Raw genomic sequence first — 14,350 nt, 5'->3', positions numbered from 1 at the left:
ACTTTATAAATAACAAATAATGTATAAACAAGCACGACCTCGTATATACTGTACATAATACAAGAGAATGTAAAGAAATAAACTGGTTTTATTAAGCAGAGGAGAAGAGCATGCCAGGTGAGGTGTGCGTGTTGTCGACTTGGCGAGGCAGTACGATCGTACTCCTTCTACGATATGTACGATTTTGAAGCAGAAGGAGTCCATAAAGGCTATAACGCCAGCCAAGGGCGTTACGATTATTTCAAAGCTCCGGACCTCTATCCATGAAGATATGGAGAAGTTGTTGTTTGTGTGGTTGAAGGAGAAGCAGCTCGCAGGAGATACCGTGACCGAGAGCATCATGTGTTTGAAAAGATTGAAACTCGGATATCGAGCACGGACCACGAGGTGTTTTTTCTTTTTTCTTAATCTCGGTTTCAGTGAACTTTTGCTCTGTGCTCACGTGTACTGTACCTGTACCTGTAATGGTACGTCAGAGGATGGCACCTGTTGTCATCATATTAAGTGCAAGATGTTCTGCATCGTAAGTTGGTACACCGTGGTCTTTCGGCGGTGTTTAAGCTGGCCGTCTTGGCTTCTGTCACCATTGGCATTGAGTCTTTCGATGTAGGTAGGTCGTTGTGTGCCGGTGCCTTGGCCGAATTCCTTCATTGCTGCATTGTTAGCTCACCTGGTTTTTTTATACCACATCTTTGGTTATCGGACCAGCGAATGACGTCATCTCCTCCAAAGTATGGCTTATTCTCACTTGTCTTGGACGATCTTCTACTTCTAGCCTTCCACCGTGCATTTGGTGTCCACTGTACTTACTGTACAGTGCCTGGTAAAATTGATGTAATGGGTTTTTGACCGTCAACGCCATGAACCGTCATGAACCGTCATGAACCGTCAACCGCCATGAACCGCCATGAACCGTCAACGCCATGAACCGCTAACACTCAAAAGCCCATTTATCGCGCCTTATAAAGCAAAACGCAAACCGAAAGCCATGCCTCTCAAGCGAGGCGTGCTTCCGTGGTCACGTGATCCACAGGTGTAGCTCATTATACCCGCACGCGCGACACGCTTTGGCGGTCACGTGACCAGCCACTCTGGAGGCGGGGATCCCCGCCGATGACGTCACCGGCTGGAGCAAGGAGATTCCTCGCTCATGTATTTCGACGATTGCGTGTTTTATATCCAAGCAGAGATGCTTTCACGGCAAGATAACCGCGTGACCGGAACCGGAAGCCACAACCGGAAAATTCAAAAAAATAAATTTTTTGAGCTCGTACATCGGATCTCGGCTCGTATCCCAAAGCAACAAACCGCCCGAGCGACGGCTCGTATCCCGAAAAACTCGTACGTTGGGGCACTCGTAAGCCGAGGTACCACTGTATATATATATATGTTTTTGCTGATTGTAAAATGACAGTGATACTGACAGGTGAAAGTTTTCGATCCACAGATGAGGAAGACAGAGAACCTACAGAAGGTGTCTCTTGTGTTGAAGATGATTTTTTGAGAGACAGGTGTGAGATCGAGGCTGCACATGTTTTGGTCAAGCAGGAGGTGATTGGTAGAACCTCTGCTTTCCATACTGGTGAGGAATTTATGTTGGATATTTTAGATAGACATGAACAATCAACCCAGTAACTGTTTATAGAAATTGTTTTTTCTTTTATAGCATGGAAGTCAACATTGTCCATTTAATTATAATTGCATTTTTTTAATTCGGAAGAAATGTTTCTAATACAAACATTTATGCCACACAAAAGGATAACGTTGGAAATAAGCTGTAAACTGTGCAATAGTAATCTTACATATTTTGTCATCAGTATTACCATATTACCAAAGGGTGGGAATTATCGCATAGGGGATAACAGGAATGTATGTGTGCTTGTAAATGGATTCATATTGCTTGCATTGCCCCATCCTGTATTTTCCCGCCATTTCCCGTATGAGTTCCTCAAGCACCGTTTGTCCTGCCAATTTCCTGATTGTGTAAATAAAATCCATGGAAGTTCTTATATCGTGTCTTAACTTATCCTGCTCGAGTTTGGTTTGAGACAGCTTTTCTGAGGATAATTACCTCAAGTAACTAATTGGTACATCAGATAAAACAGTGCGACGCATAGCGTTTGTTCGCTCGGCCAACTTGTCGCCATTACGCGGTTGCAGGCACAGTTCCCGATCTGCTTCATTTATCTCACGGGTAGGGTAAACCGACCCTGGGCGCGAAGATCCAGCCAGCAGTGAGTGCTGCAGACTGCGTCCCTGATCTTGTTTTTACATTCGTTAGGTTTCGGAGTTATCTGACACAGTGATGAAGTGTGGGATTTGGAACTCTCCCGGAAGGTTGTGAAATATATATATATATATATATATATATATATATATATATATATATATATATATCTATCTATCTATCTATCTATCTATCTATCTATCTATCTATCTATCTATCTATCTATATATATATATATACAGTCACGTGAAAAAGTAAGGACACCCCATGTAAAGTTTTGACATTTTCAACATATTTCAACATACAGCTATGTGATCTTCAATTCAGCAATATTGATAGATAAAGGTGATATAATATAACAAATATCATGAAACATTTACATTTTGGAGTCCATTGTATAATTTAAATAAACATAAATGCAAATTTTGCATGTGGAAAAAGTAAGTGCACCCTTGGCTCTTATAGGTGGTATTGCCCCCTTTGGCAGAAACAACCTCAAGTAGGCGTTTCTTATGACTGTCGACCAGTCTCTGACATCGACTGGGAGAAATTTTTGCCCACTCCTCCATGCAGAATTCTTTCAGCTGTGCGATGCTTGAGGGGTTTCTTGCATGCACAGCTCGTTTCAAATCCCCCCACAACATCTCGATGGGATTTAGATCAGGGCGTTGACTTGGCCATTCCAGAACCCTCCATTTCTTTCTTTTTTCAGCCATTCCTTGGTGGATTTACTGGTATGTTTAGGGTCATTGTCATGTTGCAAGGTCTGCCTTCGGTTGAGCTTCAACTTTCCGACAGATGGCCTCACATTAGCCTCAAGCACCCTCTGGTACAATGAAGAATTCATCGTGGATTCTATGATGGTGAGCTGCCCAGGCCCTCATGCAGCAAAACTGCCCCAAACCATAATATTTCCACCACCAATCCACCATGCTTTACAGTTGGTATCAGGTTCTTGTGGTCAAATGCTGTCTTTGGTGTTTGCCAAACATGTCTTCGGGTACTGTGGCCAAATAGCTCTACCTTTGACTCATCTGTCCAGAGCACATTGTTCCAGAAGTGCTGGTCTTTGCCTAGGTGTTCATTGGCAAACTTTAGTCTTGCCCTGATGTTCTTTCTGGACAGCAAAGGTTTCCTCCTGGCACACCTCCAATGTAGATCAAATTTGTGCAGCCTCTTTCTCATGGTAGACTCGTGCACTTTGACATAAACAGTGGCAAGAGCTACCTGTAGGTCCCGTGATGACATTCTGGCATTCTTAGAGACTTATTTCAACATATTGTGGTCTGCTCTCTGGGGCTGAACTTGCTGGGTGGCCTGGCCTGAACAAGTTGGCAGTTGTTTGGAATCTTCTCCACTTGTAGATTATCTTGCGGACAGTCTAATGATTGATTTCAAATTGTTTGGAGATCTTTTCAAATCCCTTCCCAGACTTGTAGGCATCTATAACCTTATTTCTGAAGGCCTCAGAGAGCTCTTTTGATCTAGGCATGGAGACGCCACACACTTCAACAACAAAGAGCAAACCAAACTAAATGTCTGAGGTTTAAATAAGACAGGTTCCTCCAAGATCCTCTCTAACAATGTTCTAATCATTTGCACCTGACCTGGAGCACCTGATTCTAATTTTAGGTATTTGAAGTCGTGATAAATGTAGGGTTGTACTTACTTTTTCCACATGCGAAATTTGCATTTATGTTTATTTAAATTACACAATGGACTACAAAATGTAAATGTTTCATGATATTTGTTATATTATATCACCTTTATCTATCAATATTGTTGAAATGAAGATCAAATAGCTGTATGTTGAAATATGTTGAAAAAGTCAAAACTTTACATGGGGTGTACTTACTTTTTCACGTGACTGTATATACACTACTCACAATAAGTTAGGGATATTGTGGGAGTGAGTTAATTTTTTTATTGGGGTTGGGGTTAGGGTATTGAAATCAAGAATGTTGTGTTTTTTCATACTCATTAATAACCATAGAATTAGCACCAACAACTTTTTTCAACATAATTAATACACAAAATCAACCACACCAAAGAACGTGCCAATATCCCTAACTTATTGTGAGTAGTGTATATATACATATATATTGTTACGGTTTTCCGCCGACCCTTCCTACCCTTACCAAGGGGGGATTAAGCCCTTTGTTCTTTCTGGGCTGGCGTAACCGAGACTTGAAACGCTTCTTCCGGGCAAACGCAAGGTAGGGTTTCGGGACCAAGTCTCGCACGTACCTAAATACCTGCGCCGCCACGGAAGCAGGGAACCAAGCCTCGCACGAGCCACGTGTAAATTGAGTTCACCGAGCGGATTGCGTACCACGTGGTCCGTGCAGTTTTCTAGTATTGGAACCCGATTCGAGTGGTTCTATTCGTACCACGCTTAGTCAATGATGGAAAACACAAGACGGTCGAATAAAGGAATAACAGGATTTTATTATTATTATTTACACAATGTACAATTCGGTACAAAGCAGACACAGAGCAGAACTTAATCAGTCTTATACTATTTCCCAGACCCAGGCCCGATCACACTCACACAGGGAAATTGCAGGTAGAATGGTGTCCACGCGCTGCCTTGGTCGTCCAGGAATGGCGGCCCGGCGTGCTCTCCACGGTCCCATCACGTCCCGCGAAGATGGCAAGCAGGTGGTGGAAAGTATCCTCGTAGCGCGTCTCTCGAACAAAAGGCAGCAGATGAGGAAGGAAGGCGGGAAGGAATGTACGTGTCTCTCGGCATGGCTGGGCAGTTCCACAGCACGTTTAGTAAGCAGCGCGCTATCAATCGCGTAACCCAATGCAATAGAGGCTCAGCCTCAAGCTCAACCGAGCGTCACTGTAATACGAGCGCTTATACTCGGTTCATGCGCGTCTTTCTCCGATCTGGTAACTCATCAATACGCGCCTCTCCAATAGCTCATAACTCACCGAACTCACCGCACCCCTCACCTCCTGAACTGCCTCTCGTGGGGGCTTTGCGCAACGGGTTATATGGACATGCCCTGAACCCTCTCAAACGTTCCAACCACGCCCTGTGACGCATTGCCGCAGCCACTCCCCCTGAGCCCTGATTGGCGGCTTGCGCTTACCGTCAGCTTCTTCGCTGCCCTCATTCGGTCCCGACCCAACCTGCCAGGCCTGCCTCGTGTTAACTCGCGCCAAAAAGCCAAAGGCAACATAAAGACACAATGGAGGCATAAGGCAATGGAGCAATGAAAAGGACCTAACTCTCATTATTCTACTCAACGCAAGACTAACACAGGAAAAGGACTATGCTCACAAATACTAAGAGATAACTGAAGTATCGCGAGGCTACATGTTGTTGTGTGACTAAACTATGAGGGGTAAATTTAACCTTTATTGTACAAAACTCAAAACCGCAACACTATCCCTCTCCCTCGTCAGACTCGTCCCCGAGTCGAACCTAACAAAATTGGAACGACCAGTTTTGAGAATGATCTGGAAAATTAACTTTTACTTTTACCTGTGACATATAGACGTGGTTCCCTCTAACATTTACTCTAACCCGTGGGTGCGACAGTTTTAAAACACTAAATATGTCCCACCTATTGCGTTGAGTAGCTATTCTAACAGAATCACACCCACAATTAACCGAATCCTGAATTTGTCAAACTAAACACATAGCCGGTGGGCAGCATTTTTATATACAAGCACAAAAAAACTTACTTATTTCCAGTTCTATGACCCAGGACCTGTCCTTTTTTTGGAAAGAAGATTGGAGGGGAGAGAAAGCACAGCAAAACACAAAACACACTCATCAATTCACATTTGCTGCTTGCTTCTTGCATCTTGCTTCTTGCATCTTCTGTGTGCATATATCAACTGGCTAGCCCCCGGACCGGCATACAGGCCATTCCTGCTCTTCAGGGCTAACTAAACTTACAAATCTTCTCATCCCTAGCACACCATAATAAAAATGCACAACAAAATGCGTTCATTTTATTTCATTGCCAAGCAGGGCCAACCCGATGTGGTCCGACTGCGTGACATTCATGCCACTCAAAACAAGTGGTCCGAAGATGCAAGGTGAATTTGCAGCAAGGTGCTGCACAACAGAGCTGTAAGGCCACAAAACTTGTGGTCCATGTATGTGTGGTGCAGCAAAGTGTTTGTGGCAGCAAAGTGCTGCACATGTGCAGAAAAGTTACAACACAAGGATATGGCAGCAAAGTGCTGTGCAGTTCGGCTGCACAGATGTAACAAGGTGCAGCAGGGATGCTGCACATATGTAGCAAGGTGCAGCAGGGATGCTGCACAGGTCGATGGTGCTGCACAGTTCCACCTCCAAAATGGTCCTGGGGTGGGGGGGAGAGACAAAGCACGACCAGCAAAGCGGAAAGGACACAAAGGTACACAGCAAACAAGGTAATGCAGCATGAGGGGCGCGGAAGAGCGAGCAGAGCAGACTCAAGAAGGAAGGAATGGAACAAACACAATGTCTCATCACGTCCTGATGCGTCTTACACTCAAACAGTTCACTTGGTCCTGGTGTGGAACTTCGTCCTCCTTGGTGAATGGCTGTGGATGGCGCGAAGGGATTTCTCTTCCTAACTACTCTAATGACATTAACTCATTTAAACTACCCGGGGTCATACCCTGCCAATCGGCCATCTTTAAACTATGTGGTTCTAAGAACCGAATTCCCATTGTCCACTCTGCAGTGCCCTTGAAATTTGGGTCTCACTCCCACAAATTTTCACTCTGTGCCCTGGCACAATTTCGGGGCTGGGTCGTGTGGCTCCACTAGCAGGTCCAACTACCTGCGCACCTCCGCCACTGAAGTCGCCACCCGAGCTTACCTGCTCCTGCGACTACCTAATCTGGGGAAGGCCCCTCCTGGCTCTTTACCACCTGATGCCCACCTTGGCATTGGGCAACCCCGGTCCTTCCTTTCGATCCTCGGGCCCCACTCAACAACTCACAACTACCCTAACTGGCTCCCAGCGCCTACCTGCGGCCTCACCTGGCTGACAAACTACCAGTGGCGGAGTGCCCCAATAACCATACGCACCAATTAAACCACACGCCCAGCCATTCCACTGTCTCACGCACCCTCCAAAGCACAACTTGCCACTACCTGCACCACAGGTGTCAATATCCATACAAATTTTGCCTATGCCCGCTACCTGAGTTTACACTACCCGCCCCAGGCTTTCGCGAATGGGTACCACTCTTCCCCCATTCAATCCTTCGCACCATGCATTCCACACCTTTTATTCCTACACCAAACATTCCAGGCCATTTATCTCGCACACCAAATTAGCACACCTTTCGTCTCGCACACCTTTTTCCTTGCACACCTTTTGTGCTCACACACCTCTTTCCATACACCTCGACACAATTCCATTTATTTCAATAACATAATTCCTCACACACACAGCATCATCTATCTAACTGCTTTTCCCATAATACTCGTGCTTCCCCATCGTCCCATTACACTAAGCCCTCCCTTCGTCATTAACATCCACCTAAGCTACCTACGTCCCCACTATAGGTACAATGTCACTACTTAAATGTTGTCTCTAAGGTCTTCTAATTCCCTAACATTATCCTAGCCCTCCCTCGGCTAGCTTCGGTGCCCCATGGAGGTAACCATGGCTGGCACCGCCATGTGCCTATCACTGCCATCCCCCTAATCTAATGCTCATGGGCCCTGACAGTGTGAGGAATGGTCAAACTACTATTCCACCACGAAGGGTACACTATCCTCATTCGTCCACTATACTGGAGCCTCTTCGTGCGGGAATATGTCGTCATGGCTCGGCTTTGAAAGGCCGAGCGATCCATGTGGGTGGTTAATCTCCTGTAGGTTGGGTCCGTCAGGCATTTTCGATCCAGGGGAGGAGGCATGGATGGGTCAAGGTGCAGGGGCCCATCTCTGCGTGGGGCCTCGAGGTCCCACGCACGATGGCCCAACCGACCATGGTCGGAGCACCGCACCCGCAAAGGTGCGCGGCTCCGAAATCTCCTACCTCCCCTTGAAACTCGCCATTCACCTTGGCCGCCACGGTGCGGCACCAACCATACAGGGTGGGGGCCGGCATGGGTCGTGCACGGCGGTCCTTGTGAAATGGCCGTGGCATCGATCCCGGGCAGTCCCTTCTGCTCACAACTCTCCGAGGGCTCACGTCAGCTATCTGTCGCGCTAAACGCTACCCTGGTCGGTGTCGATGCTTGAGCCGCGTTCTCACCACTCGCGACCCACTCCGCACTCGTACACCTAGGCGTCCGCAAGCCTTCCATACACTCCGCTACCGCACACTCTCCTTCCACATTCTCTGGTGTGCATTCTCCCTCACACTCTAACACACTCGGTTATCGCACGCTCTTTTTCTTCATTCTCTGGTGTGCATTCTTCCTCGCACACCGTACTCACACCTGCACAGTGCACACCTAGGTGCACTCATACCTTCCACACAATCCGTTACACACTCTTCCCACACAGTCTGTAACACCCACGGGTGTGCACTCTCCTGGTACACACCCAATCATCGCACACTTTTTCTCCACGCACTCTTCTCGTGCACACTCTCTCGTTACATACTCCGTAACACCCACGGGTGTGCACTCTCCTGGTACACACCCAATCATCGCACACTTTTTCTCCACGCACTCTTCTCGTGCACATTGCGTCACCGCACACTCTGGCGCACACTTTTCTCTCACACCCACGCTCCGGTGCACACTTTTCTCTCACACGCGCGCCAGTCGCCTTCGTACGCCGCACAATGGACCTTCCACGACCGCCCGGGTTTCGTTTCTTTCCCAAGCGCGCCAAAAACCCATTCGCGCCATAATTCCTACTCACCTTGGGGACCTTCTTTTCCACCAGCACCTGTAAACTTTCCATTTTGTTAGCAAGCACGACATCAAGATGTGAACACAGACTTTGCGCCGATTCCATTTCTACCTCCTGCGATATATTTTCTGACTCTGCCGTCTCTTCGGCCCCAATTGTTTCTATCATTTTTTTTTCCTCGACGACCGCCGGCGCGCATAAAATTTATTTGTCCAATTCGGCGACCGTCGGTTTTTCTACACCCCGCGTCGCGATTTCTATAGCCCCGGTCAACTTAGCTGCGCCTCGCTCTAGCTTGCTCCCCATGCGTTCCTCACACTGCGTCACCTCGTCGTGCCCCATTGCGACCTCCTCGCTAAACCTGCGCCTTATGTCCTTCCCCGCTTTTTTAAATGTCCTTCTTTGACGCTGCCATCATTTTTTCCAATTCCCGGGTGGATTTGTCACTTTGGGCGTCTATTTTGTTTTCCAACCCTAATAACCCATCTTTCATCTCATTCCTTTGGGCATCCATTTTTGCATCCAGTTGGGTCAGGAATAGTCTAAGGTCAAACCCGATTTGCACAGCGGTCGCGGCTGCCACCGCGGGCTCGGCTCTCGCCGCCACGTGCGAGGCACCGCCATTTTCTTCGCCTGCTGCCGGCCGCTCTTCAATTCTCCCTTCGTCTACCAGCTCTTCCTGTGGGTCCTGGGTCATCAATTTTACCTCTACCTCGTCTTCTACCCCCACTGGCATTCGACCGTCTTGGCTAGCCATGGTACGAATACAATTTGGCTTTTACTACTAAATTTCGGTCGCTCGTAATTTTCGAGTACGTGAAGCGCACTCCCGGTCCAATCCCACTCCCCGACACCAATTGTTATGGCCAATATGTAAATTTGGTGTCCAAAATTTTGGTGTCCAAAAATTTTGACCAGGGTATTTGGTGTGTTTTGGGTCTTCGTGGTCTTTTGGGACTTTTGGGGTCTTCATAGTCGGGTCTTTATGTTGTGGTCGGGTCGGCGTATTTTGGTCCTTTTGCGTCTTTTGGGGTCTTTAAGCCTCGAGCAAGGAAGCAGCACCCGACCACCCCAGCCACCACCCGACCATTTGGGTGGTCGTTTGGACCACCCGACCACCCAAACTCAGGGCAGACACTGTAACCATCATGCCAGTGTGTGTGTGTGCGTAATTTTTTTTTATACACGCACACAGTGCTGTGCGAAAGTTTTAAATCCATTCAGGAGTTGCAATATATGAATGTTATGTGCATCAAAGCTTGCACGAGTGTTTTCTGCTATTATAACAAATTGGACTGTTATTAATCCAAATTTGTTTTGGTGAGAAGTTTGTCATTCAAGTTTGTCATTCACATTGATTAATCTTTAATTGGTGATGGTGATTAATAACAATCTTTAATTCACATTGATCTCAATTGTCAAAAACATGTGTTGTAGCTAATCTATCATTTTTACCAATCAAATATAATTGATGACTCATCAGGTGTTCCTCTCTGCACATCCATAAAACTAAAATCTCACTTTTCGTACTGCAGAATGCAGATCTATCATGATAAACTATTAGCTTCAGAAATGGTTAAAGTTTCAGTGGTGGATCACCGAGAATTGTGTTTCTGCATGAAGAAGGAAAACATTTAGTGGAGTCGCTCGCATCGCTCGATTTTCAATGTGTGGTATCCGAAGAACAATCAACAAGCACAGAGAAACATCATCTGAAATTGATAAACCCAGGACTGAAAGACCCACAAAGCTGATTACCGAGGATGTGCAATACTTGAATATAATATCCTTAAGGAATAGAAAGAAGACGAGCATTCAATTGACAACAGAACTGGCAGAAGGCTCAGTTGTCAAGCAAGCAAGAAAGCCTTCAACTGTACGAAGGTCTTTTGAAAAATAATGTCACAAGGCAGGAAAGTTACCAACTACGCTGCCTAGTAACCATTAAAAATGTTTGAAATTTATTTATTTGAATGTTTCATTAGTACGGTATATAATAGCCATCGTTTTCAATGTGCTCGCTCGTGCGTAGGCACACACACACACATAAACACACACGTACACACGCGCATGTACGCACACATACACACACAAACACACACACATACACACCCATATACACACACATACACACATGAACTCAAATACACATGAACATGTACACATACACACAAATAAACACATACACACACATAAACACACACACACACATAAACACACACACACACACAAACACACACACATAAACACACACACACCCATAAACACATACTCACATGCACATAAAAACACACAAAAAACACACACAAACACATATATACACACATAAACACATATATATACACACATAAACACATATACACACATAAACACACATAAACACACACATACATATACACACATACACACACATAAACACATACACACACATACACACACATAAACACACAAAAAACATACACACACACACACACACACACACATACACACACACCTTTCCCCAAAACAACTGGACAGCTCATTGGATAAAATGAACTCCTCTTGTAATAATCATGTCTAGTTTGCTGAGTATTTGAAAATCCCCACAACTTAACCTTTCTTCTTTTTAAAATGTTGGTGATTATTTCAGCCAGTTCGGGATTAGTTTGTCTGGAATCGACAAAACATGTGACCTTTAAATTGTGCAGTTGAAGTTGTGTCTAATGTAGTAATTGCTGCTTTGCGTCGAATGGGAGCTTGACAGGAAGATGATGAAGCACATCTAATGGTTTCACCTTTATATCTGCGTGTCTGTGCACAGAACTGCAAGTTCAGTTGGACTTGGCAGAGAACGACAAAGATTTTGACCAAGAAGGATTAAGAGCTTCTGCCAAAGAGGTGCAAAGCTGTCATCGTTATTGCAAGCCCGCGGAGAAGAGGCCAAATCAAACTACCGTGGTGCTGGTGGAGGAGAGGGACCTCGGTAATTGTTATGAATGTCAGGCGTGTGGCAGGGTTTGTAAAAACAAGTCCCGACTGCTGACACACCTTCGGAGTCACACTGGAGAGCGACCCTTTGAGTGCGGTGAGTGTGGGAAAGCGTTCATGTACAAGTCCTGCCTCGTCATTCACGTGAGGACACACACAGGAGAAAAGCCTTTTGCTTGTGATGATTGTGGAAAGTCTTTCATGCACAAATCCAGCCTGGTAGGTCACTACAGGAGCCATACGGGTGAAAGGCCTCATGAGTGTGACGAATGCGGAAAGGCGTTCATACACAAATCTCACTTTTTGAAGCACCTCAAGTCTCACCGAAGTGGCGAGCGTGCTAAACCTCACGAGTGCTCGGAATGTGGCAAAGGATTTGCAGAGAAATCGGGCCTGCTGACGCACACGCGATTTCACACAAACGAACGGCCCTTCGAGTGCGAGGAATGTGGCAAGGCTTTTCATCTGAAATCCGGCCTGGTGCGACATTGCAGGTTCCATATTGACGAGCGTCCGTTTGAGTGCATCGAATGCGGTAAGGCCTTCCACCAGAAATCGGGCCTGAAAACGCACACCCGCTGCCACACCGGAGAAAAGCCCTTCAAGTGTACCGTCTGCGATAAGAGTTTTTGCCGTAAATCTGTCCTAGAAATCCACCAGAGCTGCCATTCTGATGAAAAACCGTTCGAGTGCAAGGAGTGCGGCAAGGCTTTCAGTCGTAAATCGGTTCTCGAAAAACATCTTAAATATCACGTCCGGATGAAGCGATTAACTCGGCGCTGGCCACCAGGTGAAGTGGACAATTTCAGTTAAGCTTTTGGAAGATCGCATCGGTATTCCAATGAATTGCCATCATTGCAAAAGACTTTTCGGGTCTTTTTTCCCCATGGAACTCTGCATTTTTTGCCAGCAACCAACTTGGGGAGCGGGGTCTCAATTAGGGTCCGTACCAAATACAGGTTTGGAGGGCCTAAAGCCTAAATTACCAAAGGATGAACTTGAAAAGCAATGAGGAGGCCATGTGTATATTTCCCTTCCGTCTCACTTTCCCTGTTTTTTCCTTACCCCCATGCTCACCTCCATTATATTTCCATGGTTTCCCCCCCCCGTTTCTTATGCATACTTAACATGTTTTGGTCACCGAAAAGTATGGATTTTGCTCTTCGAAGTTCAAATGGAATACAAGGAGTCATTGCGTAACAAAATCTGTCGGTGCACTGTCAAAAAAAAAATCATAGATTCATCCAGATATTCCATCTATAAGTGTCACCCTGGTTGTTGGACGGGACCACAATCGGTGTGACAGAAGATTGCCTCATCTTTCTTGTCTTATACTTCTTTCTTTTTTTATTGTGTTATCTGTGAACTTTTGTCAGTTTCTATTTTGCATCTGTAAATTCTAATTTTTAATTTGTGTAAGTGGAAGTTTAACTTAAAGTTTAAGTGACCGTTTAAATGGTTAAACATTTGTTCTTCAAGTGTTATCTGATTTATACCTATGACCTATGCCAAGAAAGGTGTGAACTATGCTTTCCGGTTGTACCGATGCAAGTTGCCGAAGTTATTATTTTATCGTAAATTATAGCCTGTGTTTAATCGCAGATGATAAAAAAAATGATTGGTTGAATTAATTGTGTTTATTTTATAGCCAGAAGTTTCATTCATGTTCAGAAGAACTCTGTTTGACAATCTGGAAGTGACACAAGTTGTTGTCAACTTATCAAAGTTTTACAGTTTAGGGTTGGCTTTTGCCATTTTGGTTTTCCTGGGGATGTGTCCCGTGTAAGAGTGTGTTCATTGTGTTGTTTTGGAATAGCAAGTTGCTTGAAGGAAGTACCTTTTTACTCAAATGTCTCGTCCGAAATATACATCTTCAATAATTGTACAGGTGTCGAATGCTTTAGCTACCTTTCCATGATCGGTGTAGGCGACCGCATACGATTAGAACTGAAGGATATGAGGATGATATGCTAGTAAGATCTAAATATCTATAAAGCTCAGTTGACTTCTTGCTCCACCAAATAACAGCGAAATGGAGTTGAGTAAAAGGGTGAAAATTCTACAGATGCTGTGATAAATAACTACGTCTGTCGGTTTGAATGTTTGAAAGAGAATAGACGTCTGGATCAATATTTGTAGTAAATTTAAATCCCGATTTATATATATATAAAGGCGAGTTGTCTGTGTGTGTGTGTGTGTGTGTGTGTGTCCGCGTTTTATTCAGAGATGGCTGAACGGATCTTCATCAAACTTTCAGAGGTTCATCAGTGAGTGCCTGGGAGTGTTTTAGGCAAAAAAAACCCAATTTTTTTTTCTAAGTTCGT

General features: G+C 45.3%; 1 protein-coding gene across 3 annotated transcripts in view; it reads left to right on the top strand.

The window, feature by feature from the left end:
• The window catches only part of LOC137412843 (uncharacterized), a 45,029-nt gene extending 31,120 nt beyond the window's left edge, over positions 1-13,909 (top strand). For all 3 annotated transcript variants that reach the window (XM_068098169.2, XM_068098170.2, XM_078766476.1), the window contains exons 3-4: positions 1,448-1,582; positions 11,860-13,909. In XM_068098169.2, coding sequence (XP_067954270.2) covers positions 1,448-1,582; positions 11,860-12,839 — 1,115 coding nt within the window. In that variant the 3' untranslated portion in view covers positions 12,840-13,909. The remainder of the gene's footprint in view (positions 1-1,447; positions 1,583-11,859) is intronic.
• The last annotated feature ends 441 nt before the right edge of the window (positions 13,910-14,350 follow it).

The sequence above is a fragment of the Myxine glutinosa genome, chromosome 12, assembly GCF_964187855.1.
Source record: "Myxine glutinosa chromosome 12, kmMyxGlut1.1, whole genome shotgun sequence".
NCBI lineage: Eukaryota > Metazoa > Chordata > Myxini > Myxiniformes > Myxinidae > Myxine > Myxine glutinosa.
The sequence above is the reverse complement of the archived record's forward strand: the minus strand, read 5'-3'. Positions and strand labels throughout refer to the sequence as shown.